The sequence below is a fragment of the Artemia franciscana genome, chromosome 9, assembly GCF_032884065.1.
Source record: "Artemia franciscana chromosome 9, ASM3288406v1, whole genome shotgun sequence".
Lineage (NCBI taxonomy): Eukaryota > Metazoa > Arthropoda > Branchiopoda > Anostraca > Artemiidae > Artemia > Artemia franciscana.
In genome coordinates this window covers 26,091,125-26,115,183 of record NC_088871.1, presented here as the reverse complement: position 1 = coordinate 26,115,183, position 24,059 = coordinate 26,091,125, and the positions used below count along the sequence as shown (strand labels likewise).

General features: G+C 35.4%; 1 protein-coding gene across 1 annotated transcript in view; it reads right to left on the bottom strand.

Moving 5' to 3' along the window:
• Positions 1-5,813: 5,813 nt before the first annotated feature.
• LOC136031201 (STE20-related kinase adapter protein alpha-like) overlaps positions 5,814-24,059 on the bottom strand; it is a 36,464-nt gene continuing 18,218 nt past the window's right edge. Inside the window, exons 5-8 of the mRNA XM_065710565.1 lie at positions 22,676-22,847; positions 19,385-19,589; positions 17,826-18,092; positions 5,814-5,974 (exon numbers count right to left, since the gene is read on the bottom strand). Of these exons, the coding sequence (XP_065566637.1) occupies positions 5,898-5,974; positions 17,826-18,092; positions 19,385-19,589; positions 22,676-22,847 (721 nt within the window). The 3' untranslated portion in view covers positions 5,814-5,897. The remainder of the gene's footprint in view (positions 5,975-17,825; positions 18,093-19,384; positions 19,590-22,675; positions 22,848-24,059) is intronic.

The following is a 24,059-nucleotide window of genomic DNA, read 5'->3' as shown; positions in this document are numbered from 1 at the left end:
CGAATGCAAGTGGTGTAGATGGGATTTCCCAGAAGATTGCAAAATCGGTTCAGTCAATTATAATACCCATTCTTTGTCATTTGATTAATAAATCAATGGAAAAGGGCATTTTCCCAGAAACCTCAAAGGTCGCTAAGATAATACCATTACACAAAGGTGGTTTGTGTAACCTTTCAAATGAGACCTATTTCTATTCTTCTTTTTTTCTAAAGTATATAAAAAGATAATTGGACCTAGGCTAAATGATTACACTGAAAAAAATAAAATTCTTGAAGACACTCAATATGGTTTCAGGAAAGGACTATCAACAGAAATGGCTACAATCAAACTTGTGGATTGGGTAAATAAAGTGTGCTAATTGGGTTTGATTCCAGCTGCCTTATTTCTAGATTTAAAGAAAGCCTTTAACACAATTGACCAAAAAGACTTATTAGCCTACTTGAGCTGGATAAATTCGGTGAGACTCGAAATAGCATCTTATGGTTTAAATCTTATTTGAGTGGATGGAAGCAAATCGTAGTGAATGGCTCTTCAATTTCTGTAGCTAATGGGATAAGATGCGGAGTAACCCAAGGGTCTATACTGGGTCCTTTTTTATTTTTACCAATCGAATTCAATATTATTTTTCTGAGACTGGTATAATCCTTTTTGCATATGATATTCTTTTACTTGTTGCTGCGCTATCGGTTAATCTACTTCTGATAAAATGAGAAAGGCATTGGTCGAGTTTATTGAGTGGGCAGACTTTAATCTTTTGACATTAAATTATACCGAGACTAATTACATTTTGTTTTCTCTGACATTCTATTATTGAGACTAATTCAGAGCTAATTGTAAATGGTAATCAAATAAAAAGAGTACTGATAACAAAGTATTTAGGTTTTATGATTGACGAAAATCTCACACTCTAATATTATAGCTTAAAAATTGTCATTATCTTTGGGTGTGCTTCGCCGAGTTAAAAACTTAGTATTAAAGAAAATTATTGGATTACTTTGTTTTGCTATTTTTCACCCGTATATTTCCTATGATTGATCTATATGTGCAAGTAATTTTGTGTCATGTTTTAAAAAATTCAGAAAAAGCTATTGAACTTTTGTCACCTAAAATATTTATTACTGAAAATACTAACGAATGTTACATTACCAATTAACTTCTTGATATTTCAAAAACTAGAGATTATCAAGTTAGTATTCTCATTTACAAACATCTTAATAATTTGCTTCCCTCTTCTTTTGAATTTTTTTTTATTAATAGTGATCTTCATAGTCATGATACACGAACAGCATCGAATCTACTACATCAATTTAGCAAAACGACTAGAGCTTCTTTTGTAATAAGAAATTTTGATCCCTGTGCATGGGATATAATACCGGTTGCGATTCAAAATGCAAGCCATCTGGTAACCTTCAAGGCCACAGCCAAAAAAATTTTCCTTGCAAAAGAATAGTATTTATGTATGTTTTGTGTAAGTAGAATGGTTATTTGTTTATGTGTGGATTTAGTGATACTACCAAGTAGAATAATATAAAATAGTATTTTTTAGAATACCTAGAATAGAAGATTTCCACCTGCTCCCAACAATCCCTTAGGGGTTTTCTTAGCAGGTGCAGCAAAATTATTCTTTTTTTTTTTGGCAAATAAAATTATCTTATCTTATAAGGGATTTGAACGGGACGGAAATTCCAGACTCATAAAACTCTTTGCTTAGTGCAACCTCATTTGTTGGAACATGCACTGGACTTGTCCCTATCTATATATATATATATATATATATATATATATATATATATATATATATATATATATATATATATATATATATGTGACATTTGAAAATGGCATACCTGAAATCATAAAAGTAACCAAGGAAGAAAGAAGGGGTTACTAGACTGCAAAGGTAACAGCAACCTAGCATTTTACCGTAGCCGAAAACTATATTCAGGAAACTCTAGTCTCCTTGTTAAACAACAACAACAACAACAAAAAACTTTTTTGCTTGAGCATCACTGATGTTTCTTCTTTTTCCTGTTTGTTCCTCCAATACTAGCAGGACAATTATAATTACATAGAAAGCTTTCCAAGGACCCATTTTAAAGTAAATCGCTCCATTTACGTGGCAAAGAATAACTTTAAAACCAAAATCAATTTTTTAACCAAAACTGCATCTTCGCTTACTATATGATGAGGTATGACCTCATAATCGTATGTCACATCCATGAATGATGTTACAGTAAAACTATATGATTATGTCAGTTACAACTAAGATTCGTTCTTTACTATATTGGGATAGTAAAAGATGAACTATGGGGAATCAGGCTTCGAAATCTAGCACCATACCCCAGGGAAGCAATATTTCAAAAAATAATTGTGTTATATCATCTTGTCGAAAGATAAGTGCATGTTGAATCACTAATTGTATTATGATTCATTTCGACACTTCGGTTATTATGGCTATAGCTCGTTCTTTAATATAATATCTCTGGATTTGATACCCTGCTTTTCCATAGCCGATGCTGTATTCCTTAGGAGCATTTGAGAATGCCCAATATGAAAGTTTGAAACAAACAAATCTTCTCTTAAAATCATATTCCCTCATATGTTAAATCTCCTTTCTGATAAATGTCCTTGTCTCATTCCAGTGTTTTTTTGTTGTTGCATACGTCTTATAAAAATGTCTCATTTTTGTTTTGTGTGGCACATTACAAGCAAAGCTTCTTGGGGTTAGTAACCGCTTTACATTTCTAATAGTTTTTTTTTTAGTATTAATAAATTGATTGACTGACTCTCCTTGAACTATAGTCTGCACAGCAAGACGTCATTTTATAGTAACAGTACTAAGATCATAATATCGGTTTTACTTTTTATGTCATTTGTGGTAATAACCTAGGGTTACGACGTCATTCATAGCCTTGTATACGAAAATGCGGTTCATTCTAAAGAGAAACTGATTTTATTTTAGACATTTTTTTTTATTTAATCACAAAAGCAGGTAGATGTAGCAATTTCCTTAAAAATGAGCCATTAAATAGCTCTTTTTGACATTTCAGTGCCCAGTTAGCTCCAGAGAAGAAAAAAGGAGAAAAAATGCTTTCAATTCCCAATTTTGTGGTTGCGGCCAATTTCCTTGTTTTTCAAGCCAAGGGAATATAAGTTCCCTTTATAGAGTGCCTTGCCAAGGCGGTTCCAGTAGTGTAGTTTGTTTTTCGATCTGCCACCATTTTTATGGTTTTAGGGCTTTTTTTGTTACAATGACGTGTCCATATTTTACTATGAGACTAGACCATACAGAACAGCTAAAGCAAAGGGCATTAAAAAATTGTAGGAAGTATTGAAAATCAAAAATGAGGAAGAAATTTAAAGAATTTTTTTTTTTAATGATAGCAATGATGATTGGGTTTCGGATTTTGACATGGATGAGGTCGTTAATATTTCCAGTGCCTTTGTTAAAAAAAAACAACGTTCGGCCATACGTATTTCATAATGACCAAAGAGAAGCCCAGGCAAAATGTAAAAATCCAATCAGAGAAAAAACAGTAAATAATGACGTTCAACATTTTATAAGACCTCTAAGCGATGAAATAACTATAAATAAAGACACCAGAGTTTATAAGATCATTAACGAACAGATTGATGCTGTATCGACCTCTTTTTGAAAAAAAACAACAACAAAGATTCAGTGTTATGTTTTTCATAAGGACAAAAGACAAGCCGAAGCAAAAGGTCCAATCAAAGAAAACGCAGTAAATAGAGACACTCGCGTTTTTTAAGAGTTCCTACCGAAGAACCGGATACTACGTTGAATGCTGTTAAACTTCACCTTAAAACTCTTAGTGAAAGAATAGTAATAGCTAAGGACGTTGATAATTCTATGTACTTCGACGAAAGATGCAACTATAGGCAAGTCTAAAGAAGAATCTGGTAAAATTTCAAAAGCGTAATTTTAAAAAGGCGCTACTTCAAATATAAGCTCCATTTTCTTAAATAAAGTACAAACAACATAACATGATTTAACCGACAATTGTTGAAACGATATTTCGTTGAAAGACAATTTCGTCCAACACCCCACATCATCATATGTGACAAGACATATTCAAACAGCTAAAGAAAACGATGTGGAAAAAATGTTCAACAGCAGCTTAATAAAAATGAATCACGGATAAATGTATGATTAGAAAACAAGCAAAAGTGAGAATGTCAACAGCTAAAGCAAAAGGCATGGAACAAACGACAGCGAGAATCACAATGAATTACCAACGAAAATTTGGAACAGCGATCTGTGGTTAGAAGCTGGGAAAAACAATTTTTGGTATCTATGATGTCTTAAGAAATCACATTGGATGATACATGAATCCAAACTGCTAAAGCAAAAGGGGTGGAAAAAATATCCTAGGTAATGATAAACGAAAATGAAAGAAAGAATCGTATTTGAAGAAGAAACAACAACACATTGAGATGAAAACGAAAATGTGTCTTTAAACTAACATGATAATTATGCTATTGCCGACCTTTGAGAAAATTACGACTGAATAAGGAACGTGTTAAGCAGGAAAGAGGAATGAATTCACGGCAGGAAATTTTAACCCAACTGAAATTGCTGATTTGCCATCCTATTGCTAATGATGATTATGCGAAATTTGAGATAATTCAGAGAACATAGGCATTTGAACACCTTATTTTGAATGAATCAGAACAGCCAAAGTAAAAGCATGGATAAAACTATGAGGTAATGATGCACGAAAATGAAGCGCAAGCGAGAGCTGCGGATGAAAGACATATTACAACCAGTACCACAACGCATGCATCGAATCCTAAATGCAATCTACGGTTAGGAGAAAAGCAACAGCAGGAACGACATCCACTTCCAGAAGAAAATCCCATTAAATAGATAATTCTTTAATGCTTTAACTGCAAGGAGGAATTGAATTCACACCAGACATTCTTGACTCAATTGTTATTGCTTATTTGACACCTCATTACAACGAACGTTTGCCCTTTTAGTATTATTCCCATGGTGGTTGTATAGAACCTAACGTAAGGCCATGACATCAAGAACAGTCCACATTATCTGCAGTTACAGGATAAGCAATAATGAAAATCATTATATACAAGCCTGCCGCGTGCGAAGGCCCGGCCTCGAAATCGGCTATATAGTTTTTTTTATCTTAAAACTGACCTATTGATATTTCTGGCTACAAAACCGATCTAAATAGGTCATAACCTTGAGGAGTAATTCGTCTTTATCCTAGGGTGATTGTATCAGACTTATATATAAATATATGATAACTGTGAATCTCTTCGAGCTAGAAATTACCAGCAATGGATAAGATGACAAGGCAAGCGCTGTACATGGATGAGTTCTACTCTTTTCTAATTGATTGAGTATGAAAACCGCTCTACTTAGATAGCTGGTGGTTGTGTATTATCTGGTATCTATTGTAAAAAAAAACATAATACTTGTTTATCATCTGAATTCAGACGCATCATTTTTTTTTTGTAGACCATCAATTCCTATAGTTAAAAACATTCTATGCAAGGAAGCCATATGGTTATTGAAAAAAGGGAAGCTGGTTCATCCTTGCAGCTACGAAAAAAAAATTAAAAGCAATGTGAGTTTTACTTAGAGTAGTTAAAATAAGTGATCAGACCCCAACTCGTGAGTATAGTAATACTAGTCCATCAAAATTCACGAGAAAAATCCCTCCCCCCTAATGACCTTAGTTTTGGCAAATCCTTGAACAAAAGAAAAAACACGACGCAATCTTATTTTTTAGTTGGTTGAGCAATAATAAATGAAAATTTAAAATACAATATAGCACAACAAATATTTTGATTAAAACATGAAGACACAAAAAAAAAAAAAATCACAGCTCTAATCGAGCAGTTAAACAGAGCGGTCAATCGAAGTCCCACTCTGGATATTCGGAAATCTGCTCTTCTAAATCGGGAGATATTGACTCCAGTAATGAGGTATCTGGAAAATGCAAAGGGTTATCAAATATCAGTAATTCAACCAAGCATTATAAAAGGGACAGGCTTAAAAACAGGTTGGTCATTGACACAGCATACATGCAAGAACAATGATACACTTAGCTACATATTGCGGAGCTTATTGTTTTGTATAAATCATTTTCGCTTTTTAACATAAAAAAAGGATACACACAGCATCAAATCTAAATTTAATCTAGAATAAAATTTAGAACTTAGTAATAACAAAAACATGCTTGGTCATCTATTAAAAATATGGGGATGCTGCATTCTTACCGGTCTAAGAAGTAGTTTAGCAGCATACTTTTTTGGCAAAACTCATTCAAAACAAGCCCATGTTAGCAGATGAAGAAATGAAAAAGAGACTATGGGATTAAGATATAAGATTGTAAAATAATCTTAGATGGTTCATGAAAAATGAGCAAATTATTTTACAATATTTTCTTTAAACCTAGAATTTTAGACTAATTTCAAGATTAAACCTTCACCATTGACATAACTGATCTTGGCCAGTTTTTTCATCGAAATTTTTTTATACAATCAATATTCTGGTAAATAAGATTAAAAAGGATAATTTTTTACAACTGAAGGTAAGCAGCAACGTTAAAACTCAAAACGAACAGAAATTATTTCGTATGTAAGAGGGGCCGCTCCTTTTTCAACCCTCGCTCTTTACACAAAAATCATAAAATTCTTTAAAAATACTTCTCATTCAAATTCAGCATTTTGTAACAAAATTTCAAAGTTTAGCGTAGAGAGTGATGGTTGATGAAGCGGCAGTCCCCATCTTATATGAAATAGTTTCTGTTTGTTTTGAGTTTTAATGTTGCACCTTACTTTTAGTTGCTTTTCTTTTCATTTAATTTCTGACCCTTTTTCAAATCATGCCAGTAAAATCAGCTTCACTCCTTCCGTGTGAAAATCACTCCGGGAATTTTCTTCCCCTGCAAACAATCCTGCAACGCTCTACAGTAGGATTTGGTGATATCCTGAAGTTGAAGGTGAAATTTTCATTAAGAGTGCTTGATTTTTGGGGATGTTCTCCACCCCCTTTTTTAAATAAGCCAAATTTTCTCAGAGTCGTAGCTTCTGATGGGTAACGCTAAACTTATATATTTGGAACCTTAGGCCCTCCTCCTTACAGAGGGCAACTACCCCTCCCCTCCTTACAGTCTGTTCTCCTCAGATATAACCCGATAGAAATTTTGAGATGGCCATTTGTTCAAAAACAGTCCAAAGATTACACAACAAGGCCTTTGGGGTCGACCCAATCCCATGAATGTGGGGGGAAGGGTTGTAAGTTATGCCCCGCGGGCATGTAAGCTTTTTATAGAGAGGGTGGCTGTGTTATTTGATTTGAAATTAAAAGTTCGAGTTTTCTTTTAAGAGTCAAAAGTGATGGAGATCAACTGTTCCCTGACACACTCTTTCTCCAAGGGCATCCGATCAAAATTTGAGATAGCCGTTTTGTTCAAAATAGTCCAAAGAACATAAAACAAGAACGTCAGGTTGGACACAACCCCCCAAAACCCAGGAGCAAGTGTTGCAGGATATGCCCTGGGCATATAAGGTTTTTATAGAACAGATGGTCGCATAAATTTCGGATCGTACGGGGCTCATTTGATTGGAAGTCGAAAGATGTAGTGCCCTTTTAGGAGTCAGAAGCTAATGGAGGGTAATCAGTCCCCCCCCCACAAGCTTATCATTCCCCAAAACACATCCGAACTGAATTTTATGGGAACTATTTTGGTCAGCATTGTTGAAAGGTCCAATAGTTATGTCTTTTGGGATGTCAACCTCCCGACAACAGGGTTGCAAACTACCAACGTCAAATGAGAGTGCAAATAAAGGCCAAAAAAAAGTACAAGCTGTTAAAAAAGAGTGCAAGTCAAGAAACTGCGCATGCGCGGCTGCCGCCACGCGCTCACCTCTTTTCATTGTTCTGACCAATCTTACGCCATTTACAAATAATTATCAATTATCTTTCGATTAATAGACATATTACCTTTAAATTTTTTAAATGTATTTAAAATAAAGTTAGAAGAACTTCCTACTAAAATCTCAGTCTAAATAATTGGTTAGATAATGATTATCCTTCTGTGTTTTTTTTTTAAGCTTGGAATTTGCAGGTGTTTATTTTGATTGCTTGGATTTTTAACTGAACTGTAGTTGACTGCATCAAACGTTTAGTAAAAGTTTTGTCTCCATTTTATCCAAATGTTTTGAAAGGAATATAAGGGGTCCAAGTAAGTAGTCATGAACTATAGCCGACTTCACTGTAGTCGAGTCAAGGATCGTACCCTAGCAGCGAAAAAAAAAATGGTGAAAACATTTTTAGTCATACAAAATAATTCGTCTTCTTCATTTACTGGATTTTCTCCTTTTATCCTTTTCTTGTAATTCATGTCCAATTTTTATATGAAGTGAATGTTTTCTGGGACATTCCCAGATATTGGAAAGCTGCTTGTTCGGCGAATGTACTGCGTTGCTTTGAAAACATTAAGTTTGAGCCCATTAATGAATAAGAATAAATGCGAAAGAGACAAGAGTTCTGTGAAAGGGGTATTTTAGATCCTGTCAATCGGAGCCTTTCTTGGTTGTTTATCCCGACAGCACAGAAGTGCAAATTTAAATTTTCTACTATGGAAAAACTGCATCAATAGCTTGCAAAAATGTTCAATGATACAAGTGACATAACATTTTATTTTGATGTGTTTGCAGTGTCGATCGAGGAGAAGTCGAAACCCATCAATAACTACACAGAATTTCATAAGCAATAATAAATTTAATTAACGAAATTTTTTATATCTTCAAAAAAATAGTTGGCAAATGACCAAGACACAGAAAAGAAAAACTATTTAACACGACGAGCAGCTACAATTGTGGCAAACATTGGGAAGCTAGCTTGTAGTTTGCAGTTGTAGTTTGTAGTTTGCAGAGTTTTGAAGCTAGCTTGTAGTTTGGAGTTAGCGATGATCTTATCCTTGTATGGTATACCAAACAAATACGTAAAAGTGATTAGTGCAATGTACGAGAATAGCACTGCTGCGGTTAAGGTAGGAAATAACGTTAGCAGCTGGTTTTGCAGCTACAATTGTATTTTTTTTTATGTATTAGGATTATGCTACTAAAATTGTGTAAATATTGTAAAATTTCAATTTTAAACGAAAGATTATTTTTGATAAATTAAGAGATTGTCTCTAAAGGTTCGACAATATTTATTAGTTTAGTTCAAAACTGCTTTAAGGGCTTTTTTTGCTGTACAGTTATCACTTAACAATATTAGCTAATTGTCTGTTGAAAGGCAGACAAAACTGTTTGCTAACAGTCCACAGAAACTCAATAATTGAACAAGAAATGAAAAAAGATTGAAAATTCCTGCGATTTTTTTTTGACCGATTACACCTTAAGACAGCCAAAAAAATTGTTGAATACATTGGTCGCAGAAATTTTTTTGTATTTTGTTGGATAAAGTTTTGTTTTGTCAAAATGTTTTATCTAGAAATATTAGCAGTCAAAGTAACTAGACATGAACTACAGTAGACTCAATTGTAGGTTATGAACTACAGTAGACTCCACTTGCAGGTTTCTGTCATAGTTACTTTTGAACGACCTTGAACAATTAAATTTAAAAAAAAATGAATTTTGATTAACTTAATTTTTGTCAACATAAAAGAAAAACTTAGGGTGTTTCCCCAGTGTGACAAAAATTAAATAATAATTAAAACTGAAGTTTTTGCTCCAGGAACGAGGAAGATAACAGCTGGAACAATCAAAATTAACTTCGTATTGAATTTTAAACTGTTCTTTTTGAGAGTACAGGTAACTAGTATCATTATTAATTTTTGTCAAATTATAATTAGATGGGAAAAACCAAAGGACGAAAGCAGTAGTCAACAAAACCGTTTGAGGTGTCCAGTTAATTTGAATTAACTTTGAACTAAAAACAAATCAAATTGTAATTTTCAGTTTGCACATACTCAGTCACTCATGACAATTTCTTCTTCTTCCTCAACAGGAGTTTCTAATTCATCAATTTACTTGGAAACTTCTTTCAGTTCTTATAAGAAATTAGTAGTTCTTTCTCACTCAAAAAGTGGATAGTTGCTTCAACGGCGAATGTACTGCTTTGAATACATTAGGTCCTGTACTGTTTCTGTTACAAGTCCGTTCCTGATTTTAGTTTTTAAGTGGTCAAGTTCGGAGAATTTCCGTTCGGCACTCCCGCATGCGAGTAGCAAAGCATATAGATTAAGAATAAAGCCAGCTCCTTATATCTGGATTTTTTTTTACGGAAGACCAAAGGTGGACGGACCCTGGGAATATTCCTTCCCTTCCCCCATTACAATGTCTCATATACTCTCTGGAAGCATGGACCATTGATTTTCAATTGAACTGCGCATTTTATCACGTTACGCCTCAGTGTCACCTAGCAAATTAGGAAACCGTTGAAGAAGAGGCACAAGGGTGTCCACATCTCGAGATAAGGCAACATTTGAACTTAGGCACTTGAGATTTTCCAACGTTAGGTCATTGTAGTCAATCCGTTCGCTCATTTGTGAGCACAACTGCAAAAAAATTCAGACACCTCGTCTGGATGCAGTGAGTCAGCTGAGCGCTCAATAGGCCAGTATTTTAATTCTAATGAGGCACAATGCATTTGGTCCCCATTTTATACTATAAAAGGCAAGAAAATGAGCTGGGCCCAACCGAACTTTAAATGGTACGTCTGTCGCGAACTTTCCAAAAGCCTGTGAATCCATGTTCCCTCTACCTGAAAATCTTTGTTTAGTGCGTTGATCTTTTGTAAAACAAATGAAAGAAACTACAAAGTGAGTTTCACAGATGAATGACGCATTAAAGCAAGAATCTTATTAGCGTTTTCTTTGGCTCCTCTATCTTCAGCGGAGTCACCTTGTCCATGGTTGGTAAAGAATGGGAGGAGTGGGTTCCACTGCTCCAGGATCCGTTAAACGGGTGCTTCAAGGGAGACCCATCATGCACTTGACGTCTGCAAAAGCTTGTGATTTTCCACACAGCAGATATTTTGATAGCACTTTAATTCATGTTATCTTTTTGGGCTGCTTACCACATATGCAACTAAGTCACGAATAAAAATGTCAATTCCATCTAGCAACCTCTTAGCTGCACATCCAGAACAGGGAGCAAGGGAATGACTAGTAAAGCCTAGCACAAACTAATCTGGCCTAATCTGGTACATGTTCTTTTAATAATGCACCAAGACCTTTTGATGTCCAGTGTTAACACTGGCATTGTCAAAACTATTCCCCATCAAGTTTTGCAAGGGCATTCCTAGGCCTTCAAAGGGTCCAAGTATAAGTCGTTTCTGCCCGTCTGAACTGGCATCACTTACTGGGGAAAAAACAGAAAGTCTTCTCGCACTATATCTTTAGAGTCTTTATACTTGGCTATAAGGAACAAGGCCTTCTGCCGAGCTTTATCTGTGGACTCCTCCGTGAGGGTACTCTGGGATACAGAAATCTTTTTACATTGTCTCTGGCAGTATGAAGTTCACATTATATTCTTCCATTTCAATCTCTAAAACCTCGCTAGCAAAATGCTTTGAATTTTTTTTTATTAGCATATAGAACGAGCACAAATTATTTTTTATTTCTTCTTGGTAGGTTTTCTTACAGCCTCTTCTAGGTCACTCAGGTGTGATGAATCATCAGTGTCAACACAGAGATCAAAAGAAGCAGTATTACTACTAATGTCACTAAAATGTAAAGACGCCTTCACTAGCTTTGTTTCCTGTGTTCGCATTCCTTTCGTAGTCTAGTACTTTTTATTTTCCTTTGCTTCTTCATTCTTTTTTCTCTTGAGATCTCTGTGTCTTTCTGCTTCAAAAATGACATCTTTAAAAGGGATTGCAGTAAAATCTCTGATTGGCCAGGTTTTCTTCCTCTCTTTTTTCTCTGAATGCCAACTTGACGTTGAGGAAAATGAAGTATCTGACTTAAAAGACAATGAACAGAATTATCAGCATTCCGATTCCCAGGCTCTGGCTGCCGGCCAGATGAGCTGCTCTCTTCACCTGCATAACTCGGCTGTTCACGCTCGCTCTTCGACGGAGACACCGGACCGCTGGGATTGCTGATAGGAGTCAAGGATGTCAGAAAGTCAGATTCTTGCCGGACATTTGGATTGAAAGGATTAAATTCCTGGTTTAGAAAAGCCATTCATGATGTTTAATGGCGTTAAAGCTTCAGGGAAAGTAACCCCAAGGAGTTCAAAGGTCTTGTGTTCCGTGATTAGTCTCCCAATATGGTTTCTAAGCCAGTTTTCACTAGCTTGGTAAAAACTACTTTTTAATGGTGAATAGATAGTGAATAGATGGCTGTAGCTTATTTGACATGTGTGGAGGGAATGTAATAATTTGCAAGCCCATTCCCTTTCCTATGCAGCAGAAATAAAGTCGTAGCTCATTTAACCATCATGGTTATCCATGAGAAGAAAAACTGATTGCTCAGGGGAGCATGGCATATACCTTTTAAAGTGGTCGAAGCAGCCAAAAGTAGTTCTGTTACTTTGTCCTGTGGTGGCACAGTGGATTTGACCTTAGCTTGGTAATACGGGACCCAGAGATCGAATCACGCTGCAGGAATGCACTGCAGGGCCGACGCAGGGACCTTAGTAGTCAAGAAGCGTCGTTAATTCTTAAATAAGTAGTTCTGTCGTCATCCATGTATTTCCGGGCTTTCCACCGGGTAACCGGTAACGGCCCTTGTTCCTGGTTGAGAACCATCCAAGAGCATTTCCACGAAGCGAATTCTTCCAATGACAAGGTATGGGGAATAAAGCTCCCCATTGCTTTGATAGTTCCAACCATTGTGACTAGTTTCCCTCTTTCATGTGAGATAGTTGCTCCTAGCTGCTTGGCCCCTTCAGGAATCAGGACCTTCAGATATTTCTGTTAAATATTCGATACGCCTGTTTCATCCATGTTATAAACGTGGTCATTTGGGAAATTATACTTTGATCATAACTGTTCCCATTGTTCTTAGATTGCAGTAACTGCATCACGGTTGAAACCAAGATTGCATGGAAGACCAGTGCTTTCCGGTCTGCGCAGGAAAATTTAGTATGTCTCTTAATGAACCCCTTTTACAAGTCTTTTCCTGCTGCTTCGTTATGATCCCACGATTTGGGATATTTCATTTGTTTTTGCCTTGGTAAATTCCCAGGCTAATTTCTTTGTCCGTTTTTCGTAAGTCCGTTGTTCATTCGCAAAAACAGCATAAGACTCGAAGGATTCTTCAATTTCAGAAGTGAATACATTATTTACATCATAGCCGGGTGAGAAGCAAACTTCTTAACATTATACAGTTTAGATGTGGATCTGAGTGGTATAGGATCTTTCAAGTGGGCAATTAAAGCAGCCGTCATGTTTTCTTCGTCCCAGCCATGGAGAGACGGATTTACCTTCCTTTTCTTAGACATTCTGAAAAAACTGAGAATGTTAAGAAAAACGAAAGCAACAGGGCAACTGTAGATACCACTTGAATTAGAATCGGACGTATATCACCTATTTCCATCTCCCAGCTTTACCTTTGGCAGGAGTTGCCTGATGTAGATATGTGTTCCTGGGAACCCTGGGACACTTTTTTATTCATTGTGTCCCAGGGCACTCAGGAGCACAAGTCCCAGAGTACCGAAACAGGAAATTTTTCACAAAGGTTCAATTTGTATCACTAGATGGCAACGTAAATCAGTCACAGACTGCAGTTTAGATAAGTTGTGGTTATACCTAGTTAAGAGTGTATTAAATCAGTATGGATTAAGTCATTTGTAGAGGGATGGCTTAGGGGTTGTGGATATGAGGAGCCAATTAAGGGTCATTAGTTGAAAGAATTCTACAGCACCAGAAAATACAGACATGGCAGGCCCTGCGTTCACACTAAGTTTCTCGAGGTCTTTATTTTCAGTTGAAGGAAGTTTGAGGTGATGTTATATTCTTTACCGTGGGTTTAAACAAAAGGGAAAAAAATTTATTCACTGAAATGAGGGCTGATATTTGGCCACTAGACCAAAGAAGAAAGTTTATTGGGAGTGAAAGGTCAAATGCTGGTCCGTATGCTTGTCCTATGTGCGGACTGAATGAAAGTACATATCACTTGATGTGTGAATGTGATGAACCGAACAATTTTTACCTGGTTTTTATCTGTTAATAATTTTTATCTGTAGAATTTGGACTTTTCACCAACACTGCGGACTTTTCTGCAAAAGGGCAGGCACACTTCACTATCATCAGTTTTCCAATGCGTATTTCACTTGCATGAAAGTATTCAATTCTGCTTGAAACACACGGGACACGTATCTTGAGCCAAGGGGATAGAAATGATGGCATTTCAAGAGGCTTATGCCACTTCTCCACGCTACCTATCTTCCATAATAAAGTGCTAAGCTTCACTTGAATTTTAGTAAATAGGTATCTTTAACCATGGACACTTCATCACGGAAACGTTAGACCGCGATTCAATACTTCGAAGTTTCACTGTTTGTATATTTCTCCTCTAACATGCAACATCATTAATAATGATGCAACAGAAAACGCAGATTGAAGTTTTTTGTTAGTGTTTATGTGGTAGACATGTGATGACAGACATATTATTAAATTTTTTACCATAGAATTCATCGAGAACAAATAATAAACGCAACGTATTGCAAAAAGTAACGTAGCTTTATTCTAAGCATGCTTCATTTTTTAGAACTAATAACATAAAATTGAGTTACGCTTCATATTTTGAGGCAACATATTACAACATTAGCTTGTATACATTGTGTACTTTAGAAGTAACAATAATGATCGGATGTCAGGTAATATAAAGTAGAGTTGGTCTTAAGCAGAAACAGCGCATTTTGATACTGTTTTATGGAACAAATTTTTTGTTTTTTTATTCACTTTGGAATTAAAATGTGAAAAATTTTGAGGGGTTGACAGCTACAGCATTTAAAAGATGGCTGGTGAGGCTGTTGGTTTCTGTAACACTTGTGTTGGTGAGTTAGTTTCTGTTGCTTTCATGCTTGCCTTGACTATTTATTTTAATTTCTCTTCATTTTATGTTCAAAGATATAAATTCATAGCCATTTTTGTTTGTTGAAAGTTTGAAAGATTGTGGTTTTATTTCTGCCAGTTTCAAGTTGTAATATTGCTCTTTACTTTTCTTCCAAAAAAACAGCTTTCATGCGTTTCTTAATTAACAAAAGTAGGACACAAACTGGACTTACTAGGAGTTTCAGAAACTCATATTTCATGGCTAGGAAGCATGAAATTAGGTGATATTAAATTTTTTTACTCAGGCAGGAAGGATGGGTTACATAAACAGGGAGTAGGGCTCATGATGAATAAGGAAGCTACTAAGTCTTGTTTAGGCTGAGAAGGTATTAATAATAGATTACTAATCGCTCATTTTATAACTAAAAAGTTCAGGGTATCGGTATAGTATTATATCCCCATGCAAAACCGACTGACGGAGAGAATAGTGACTCGGATGAATTTTACTTCCAGTTATAGGAATAAATAAACGGGGTCCCAGATACATGGTGTTTTATTAGATTTTAACACCCAGGTCGGTAAAAAACAGGAATAGATGGAATCGTAGCCTAGGCAAATTTGGCGTACGAAAAGAAAACAGAAATGCCTGCAGATTGTAGCAATTCTATAGGTGTAACAATCTAGTTATAACCAATACAGTGTTTGGTCATGAAATGGCCCACAAGTTAACATGGTATCCATGTGATGGCATGATAGCAAACCTTATTGATTATGCTATTGTAATCGGAAGATTAGTAGGATCGATACAAGATACTAGGATATATAGGAGTATTGTTGTTGAGGTTAAAAAAGATCGCCATCTAGTAGTGTCTATGGTTAATTTAAAGCTGAAATTTCGGAAGGGTTTCTTCCTCCTGGGAAGTTATGATGTTGATAGACTCCAGGATGAGAAATTAAGAGAAACTTTCCAGGAACAGTTGAATACTAAACTGGAGATTTTAAAATTTGACAATGTGGAAGATGGATGGAATAATTTTAGGAAAAAAAAATTGTGAAGTGGCTGATGGTGTCTTAGGGAGGAAAGTAAGGACCACAGCTGGGAATTTCAGTGAAGAATCTTTATGTTTAATAGAGCAGAGGGGGGGCTTGTAAAAAAAATTATCTCAGTGATTTTAAAAAGGAATTTAAAGAAAGTGGAGAAAGCATTGAAATATGAACTAAGGAGGTGTGAAGTGGAGGCCATGAATAAAATCTAGCTGTATCTGGAAGATACAGCTAGACGGCATAATAGTAAAATATTGTACTGGCATTTTAATAAACTGAGAGGGAGTAGTCAATCTGGACTTTTCCCAGTTAAAGATAGGAAAAGGGCCACAATTAGTGATAAAGAAAGAGTAAAAGAGAGACGGACAACAATTTGAGAATCTGCTAAACCGAGATAGAGTTTCAGGAAAAAATATAGAGGAAAATGTAAAAGCTTGCGGTGCCTTGGATGTGAAGGAAAATTCGTTTTATAAGGAAGAATTAGCGACAGTACTAATAGGATTAAAAATAATTAGGCTCCAGCTGCTGATAGTGTGGTAAATGAGTTTCTTAAATATGGTGGCTCTGAGGTTAGTAATAAGTTAATGAAGATTATGATTTTTGAAAAAGAGGAAGTACCCATATGATTTTAGGAAAACCTTAATTAAACCACTGTATATGAAAGGTGATAAGAGTGAGTGTGGTAATTATCGAGGTATCGATATGGTTTCTGTAGGTAGCAAATTACTTGGTAATATGATACTTTTTAGACTGAGAGATGATGTAGACAAAGTTCTAAGAGAAGACAAGTGTGGTTTTAGAAAAGATAGAGGATGTGCTGACCAACTTTTTACCTCTTAGGTTGATAATTGGAAAGTGCCTGAGTTATCAAACACCTTTGGTCCTCAGTTTTATAGATTGTGAGTAAGCGTTCGATTCTGTTTATAGAAGAACTTTAGAGAAGGTCTTATGCTTGTATGGTATACCAGACAAATACATTAAAGTGACTAATGCTATGCACAAGAATAGCACAACTGCAGTTAAGGTAGGAAATGAGATTAGCAGCTGGTTTCCTATCAAATCAGGAGTTAAGCAGAGTTCTGTTCTATCCCCCTTTATAAGGATCACCTTGATAGATTTTGTCTTAATGAGCACAGGAAGGGCAATAGGAGACCAAGGAATCAAATGAGGAGGAAAAACTCTCCTGGACTCAAGTATCCTAGATGAAAATATGAGCAAAATGAATGAACTTTGAAAGGTTTTGCGATTTCAGGGTGATAGAATAGGTTTGAAAATTAATGTTGAGAAGACTAAGTCACTAAAGCTAGGAATACGTGAAGATTAAAAGGTGATATTGGATAATGAAAAAATTGATCAGCTGGGCCGCTTCACTCACCTTGGCAGTATTATTAGTAAAGACTGTGGGGGCAGTGAAGATATTAAAAGTAGAATAACCAAGGCTCAGGGTGTTTTTTCACAGTAAAAAAAAGCTTGGAGGAATAGGAAGATAAATCTGTAAAAGGAAAAACGTCCTCGTCGGCAAACCGTCTAGGGCTAAACAGGAAGCAGGTCGTCTGCGGGTAGGATAGGAGGATTTTCTGAAAAAAGATTTAAAGAATATGGAAACTTCCTGGGAGGGTGTATAGAGTGAGGCCTTGAACAAATTGGGAGGGAGGTGGAGAGTGCATAGCTGTGTCCGCTTCAGGCGGCTTGGTACTGCGATGAGTTGTTAGTAGTAGCAGTAGTAGGACTGAAAATATGAAACAATGGTAATATAGGAAATAAAAAAATATCTTACCGTTTTCATGAGTAAGAGAAACGAGGGGTTGCACTAAAGACAGGGCCTCTTTGAATGAATTCATATACTTCCTATTCACATTAAAAAAAGAGTGTTTCTTCAGCTGGGAAGCAGTTGGTCTAACAATTATGTCTCTTTGTACACATACAGCAACAAATTCGTGAAAATCGTCACTAAAGGTCCGTTTTGCAGCCGACTGCTCTCTACTTTGACATTGACCTGCTAGCGGTTGCATACTTTCAAATACACCAGAATCTGCTGGCACGGCTAAAAGAACACCAAAAGAACTAAAATTATTTCGTCAGATCATAGTTGTGTCCATTAGAATAAAAATTCGCATAACTTATTGATTTCAAGTCATGGGAAAAAAAATCCAAGTTTCTAAAAGTCTCGTCACTCCTGTTCAATTTAAACACCTGTAGAGCCTGAGATAGACCGAATTATATGGTGGTCTTCTCTGCACTTTGGCTTCCAAGCCTCAGGTATGGTCTCTTTTTAATCTTATATGTTGTTTGGCGATTGATTTTTTTTTTTATTGCTTATATTATATTATTTTTTATCCTCTTTGTGTCCCTAACCATGGATCCTTACGAGGGGGACTATGAGTATTTTAATTTCAAAATGTCTTGACTAGCCTGTAGCTCTAAGCATATTGTGACCGAAGCGTTTGATAGGAAGAGATTTAAGATATACGAAGAAGATAAAAAAAAAGGACACTGAAACAACTGTGTTTTGCAGTCTTTGATTAAACAGTCAATTGGCGGAAAGATTTAAGACTTTTTCTAAAGCCTTTTATTCGTCTGCTCATGTGTTATAAATATGTAAAATATGTTTTTTAGCGTTCTTCTGTTAATTTTTCATGATATTTATAATCATGAGATAAAACTAAACATACAAACATGTACAATCTTTTCTAATTCAACCTGGGCTGATTTGAGTTCCAGTCTAACCTTGTTTGAAGTATTAAAAAAAAACCTGACAGGATCTCAATTCAAATTATTTTGGAAAAACAAATGCTAACTTCTCTTTTGTGATTATTAAGAGAATAAACTACCCTATTTAACAAAATAAAAATACACCTCTAATATAGTTAGTAAGCTATTCTTTTTTTCTTTTTCATTTTTTTTTAGAGGGGAGGGGGATAATTATTTAGATACAAACCATGATTGTTTAAACAATTCTTTTATTTGGTTTGTATAGCAAAACTAAAAACGTGGTCATATATTTTCTAGTCCTCAGTCCGGGTTAAGACCTTTTCCTCTTTTTTTTTTGTCGGAAATCTCAAGAACATTATTGCAAAAATCACTACATAAAATAAAAAGGGCATTTTTGAACCCAGCATTAAAAACAAGTATGGAACTTTTTTTTAAACATTTCTACTTTATACGAGTATCCAGTATTCTGCAAAAACTGTGACTATATTTCAATTAGGCCAAACATTATATGTGAATTATAAACTATAGGTCTTGGCCCAGAGATAAAAGTCTATTTTTTTTACTCTGTGCAGCTGCTACTATACATTGAAAAAAGAATTGCGTTAAAGATATATATGAATTTACCATCATGCGTTGTTGTCTCGAGTTCATATGTGAATTCAGCCGTAGTTGTACTATCATGGAGTCTTGGATTGAATGTACCCGTCAGTTTCATAAGCAAGAGCTCCGTGAATGCCACACCAGAAAATGGAGGATTCCCATTGGCTAGCTCACATGCTAGAATTCCCACACTGTATATGTCAGACTTTTTGCAATACCCTTGAAGATTCTGCAAAGTTTATTCTTATATTAGGAAGAACAAATTAAAATTACAAGCAAGAAACTGCTGATTTTGGTTCTGCAGTGGTGGAAAGTACTACAAGTCAATACTTTGGAACCATTTATTGGACAGACGAAACTATCGTTACAGCGTCGAATCATCTTAAGGTGAAGCAAAACAGCAGGATTGGTCGGAGACAAAAATGCCAGTTCGAAGAAGCACTGGGGGGAAGGTTCAAAATTTCAAGTGGATACCCCGCATAAAACGCTACATATAAGGAATCTACAGAAAGAGTAGGTTTATTTTGAAAATTTTGGCTGGGATATCTCTATCTACAGTTCAAAACATTCAGGCCTGAGAGGAAATCAGTGCAGGAATCTGACAAAACGAGTGGGTTAAATATTCAATAAACAAAATAAACTCATGAATAACTTGTATCTAGTTGGTAACTCTAGTCTAATTCTGAAACTGGTAGAAAGCAAACATCCCTCGCTAAGTGGGGTGGCGGAGAAGAATTCTGGTTTTTCAAATGATGCGAATTGGGAATTCTAAAAAATAAAGAAGAACTTGAACTTTTGGTCTAAATTATCTCTTTGGGACATACTTCCATACAAACTAATCAAACAGTTCTGGGTAACAAACTTTGAAGCGACTAGGCCCAATAGGAACCAAAAGTCTAAAAACAAGAATTTTGATAACAATGGGCCCATCAAAATGATTGATTTTTATGCTGATTCCAAATGTATAAAATCTATTAAGTTTAATGTTACCTATAAAAATGTACGGGCCTGCGAAAATGTGCCTGGTTTTCGAAAAGGGGGGAAAACACCCCCAAAAAGTCAAGTGAGCTTAATGAAAATAATACTGTTATAGAGGTGCCAACCTCCTATTTACAAAAAAGTGAAATTTTTTATTTTTCATTTATTTGCCAGAAGAGAGCCTGATAATTCCTAGTGCCCTTTATAAGTTACCGAAAAGATTGCAGGGCAGCTAGTCCCGATCCCACGCCCCTTTTTTGCCCAAAGACATCCGATTTAACCATTTTTTTATCTAGCCATTTGATTCAGTATTGTTGAAAGGTCCAATAGCTATCCCTCTGAGGATGGCACGATCTCCCATAGTCCCTGGGAAAAGGTCTGGGCTGACAGTTACGCAATTTGCTCAAATGTAGTATTTGTTAATGGGAAATGTACGAAATCCCTGAGAGGAATTTTCATCCGGAGGGAGGGGGATTTTCTACGTGGAGATTGTTTTCTGAGGAGAAAATTTTCCAGGTGATATTTTACACAGAGGAAAGAGAACGGGATTTCTTGGCATTATTTGAAGAACGGTCAGAAATTAAACATAAAAAAACAGCTTTTTCAACTGAAAACAAGGTCTTGAATGAATTAGTTTAATGTTTCAAGTTTTTGAAACATTAAAACTTAAAAAACAGAAATTATTCCGTATATGAGGGGGGCTGCGGCTTTCTCAACCATCACTCTTTACGCTAAAGAATTACTTTTTGTCACAGTTCTTTAAGAAAGATTATTCAAACACAATGATAGTTGAATTTGAACGAGAATTATTTTTAAAGAACTTTAAAGTCTTTACCATAGAGAGAGAGAGGGTTGTGGAGGGGGCAGGCCCTCTCATTCACGGAGTCTTTTAGTCTTAAAATTTGTCCTTATTTTCAGAAGAAAAAGCGTGTTTTTTTTGTTTTATTTTTTTTTAAATAAGGAATATGGGCTAAAATCAATCATCAAAGCCCTATGACAATAAACAAACATTCCATAACCTTTCTTCAAATAAAACATACTTCTTTCTTCTTGTAAATCGATATGTTCAAAATCTTAAAAAATGGTATTTTTAATTCTGAAATTACTTTCTGTTATTTGAATACGTATAGCATTTTATAGGAGTTTTTGTTGGAAATCTTAAATCGCCTCTTCATGAGGACATCTGCAACCCCCAGTGAGTCCAGTTAATTTCTTTACCCTCAAAACAGAACAAAATATAAAAAAAAAATTTGTTAGTCAAGAAATAGTGCTGATACTGTAACATGTAACTTGAAAATTGTAACGTGGAAAACTGCCGAGACATTGATTTGTACCGCTTTACAATGCAGGCTCTGTATATGATAGGGCCACAAGTTATGATCATAGAAGTAGAGGAGTATTAATGCCTTTGCAGTGAGTGGGGGAAGCTAACAATAAAAAAAATGTAAATTTAAACCCATATTCTTCAAAATTTTTAGGGAGATTTATCGAAACAATTTAGGGAGAGTGGGAACGACCCCTCCCCACTCTGTTTTAGTCTAAATATACAATGAAAAACTATGAAACCTTTCAATTAGATAAGGACAAGATATAAAAAGATTTTCAAGTAGGTAAAAATACAATTTTCAATGAGATAGACTACGCAATAATAACTTATGATGAAAGTTCTATTACAACAATAATATTAGGTCATTCAGTTAGTACTCATTAAGTGTAGTTTCTTCTGCCCAAACTCCGGCTCCACCTATTCCTATTTCAAGTTAGCTCGTACGTACTTTCATTAAATATTTCATGGAAGTCCCGACAATTTATAATAAAAAAACCTTCAAAGTAACCTTATTTACTTAAATTTGCTTCACACATACTCAATTTCGTTCAAAAAAATCAATTCTATTTTCTAATTTCTTCTCGGTTAAAAAAAATAACATTTTGGTATTAACCTCTGCATTACTTTTAAATGCAGCATTTCGCAAGATACTGTATCTATCTTAGAGATGAGAGGATAGAAAATAATTATAGCTTTGACAGAATAGCTGAATTAAAGCTGAATAAACCCTAATTTTAAAATTCTAGGTTTTATGCAGGCCTTGAGCTCAATACCCATAGCACGCAAATTCACGGATACATCAGAAAATATCCTGCCGCAAGCGGAGAGAATAACATATTGGTTTATTGGTCATTTGTCTGACATAGGTTATCATCAGACTAAGTGACAAATCTTGGGGGCGGGAGATTGTTGTAATGTTGTGGGGGAGTTACAGTAATTTTTAGCGCACTTTACTTTCAACCTTTTAATTCGTATCTGATTTACACTTTGAAATTAGAAACAAAACTCACTTGAGCTAAAACTTCCGGACTCAACCAAGGAAAGCTGCATTTGGCCATACGGGGTAATTCATACGCTTTGACTCGCATTTCACCCCCTTTGATGCAATTAAATGCGTCACCAAGTCCTGTCAATATCACTTTTCCGTTTCCTGAGATCAAAAGATGGCTGGCTTTCAAGCTCCTGTAGATAAAACAATTAAAGAGTTCAATCAGAGACATAATTGATGAAAACCGAATAAACAAAAAGAATTTCTTGACACGAATTCACTGACTGCAATTACCCTATTCCTACTGTAAACCCATTCCTACAATATCCCTCAATCTTCAAGAAAATTAGGTTCAAGAGTAAGTTCTTTGCCTACCAAATATTTAAATATACAAATATTGATCTTTGAATCACAGAATACCCACCATGTATATAACGATTATAAATTACCACGGGTAAAATTAGGAGGGTCTTGTTTTTACCCTTAATTATTCGTTCCCTTAAATTACAACCACGTTAAATTAGACCCTGCCACCAGGCATCTTGAGCTAAAAGTTCAAAAATTTGATGACGTCGAGGATACTTGAACTCGAAAAGGTACAACTTGACTATTTTTATTTTTTGTATGTTATTGCCACTTCTGGAACCAAAAACCCTACGCGTATACTCCTTCATTTGTATCTATTTCCCTCTTCAATCATTAATATTTTTGCGCATTCTTTATCTTTTACTAATTGTTCTTTCCCTTTGGCGTTCCCGTTTGCATTAGATAAACCATGTCCTCCTAAGGTACCCATGTATACCTGTTAAAGGTATGTACTATGTTTATTTAATGAACAGATCTTGGTCTACGCAAAAATTTCCACCATGGGATTTGAAATAGTGAAAAAAAAAAACATTAAACAATGTTTTTACCAATAACTAGCATACATAGTTTACACGTTTTGCCAGAAAACGACAGATGCAAGAGGTTCAATTAGTTATGTAACCTGTGACATTAGCTATCAATGTAGTTGGCCCCTCAAAGCCAACACACTTAACCTTTTGATAAAAGGAGAAAAAAAAAGATCAATTGCAGTTTGAAGTTGCAAACTTATATTAAGAGAAATACAAAGTCAAATTTTGAGTCCAAACAAATCAATACGGATACACCAAGAAGTTGCATATACGTCACCAATCGACACATCGCGATCGAAAATAAACGCTAGTCAGCAAATGACACATACTCGGTTTTAAATTTTTCTCTGTATAGGGTTAATACAGCAATGTCACATTTATAATTTTTTTTCTCTTCCTTTTTGTTTTTATTCCTTTGTATTTCCTTTTTTTAGAGTGGCTATTGGATGAACTAGGACTACAAAACGTACAACATTCAAAAAAATTGTTTACAAAAAAGAATTAGAGCTT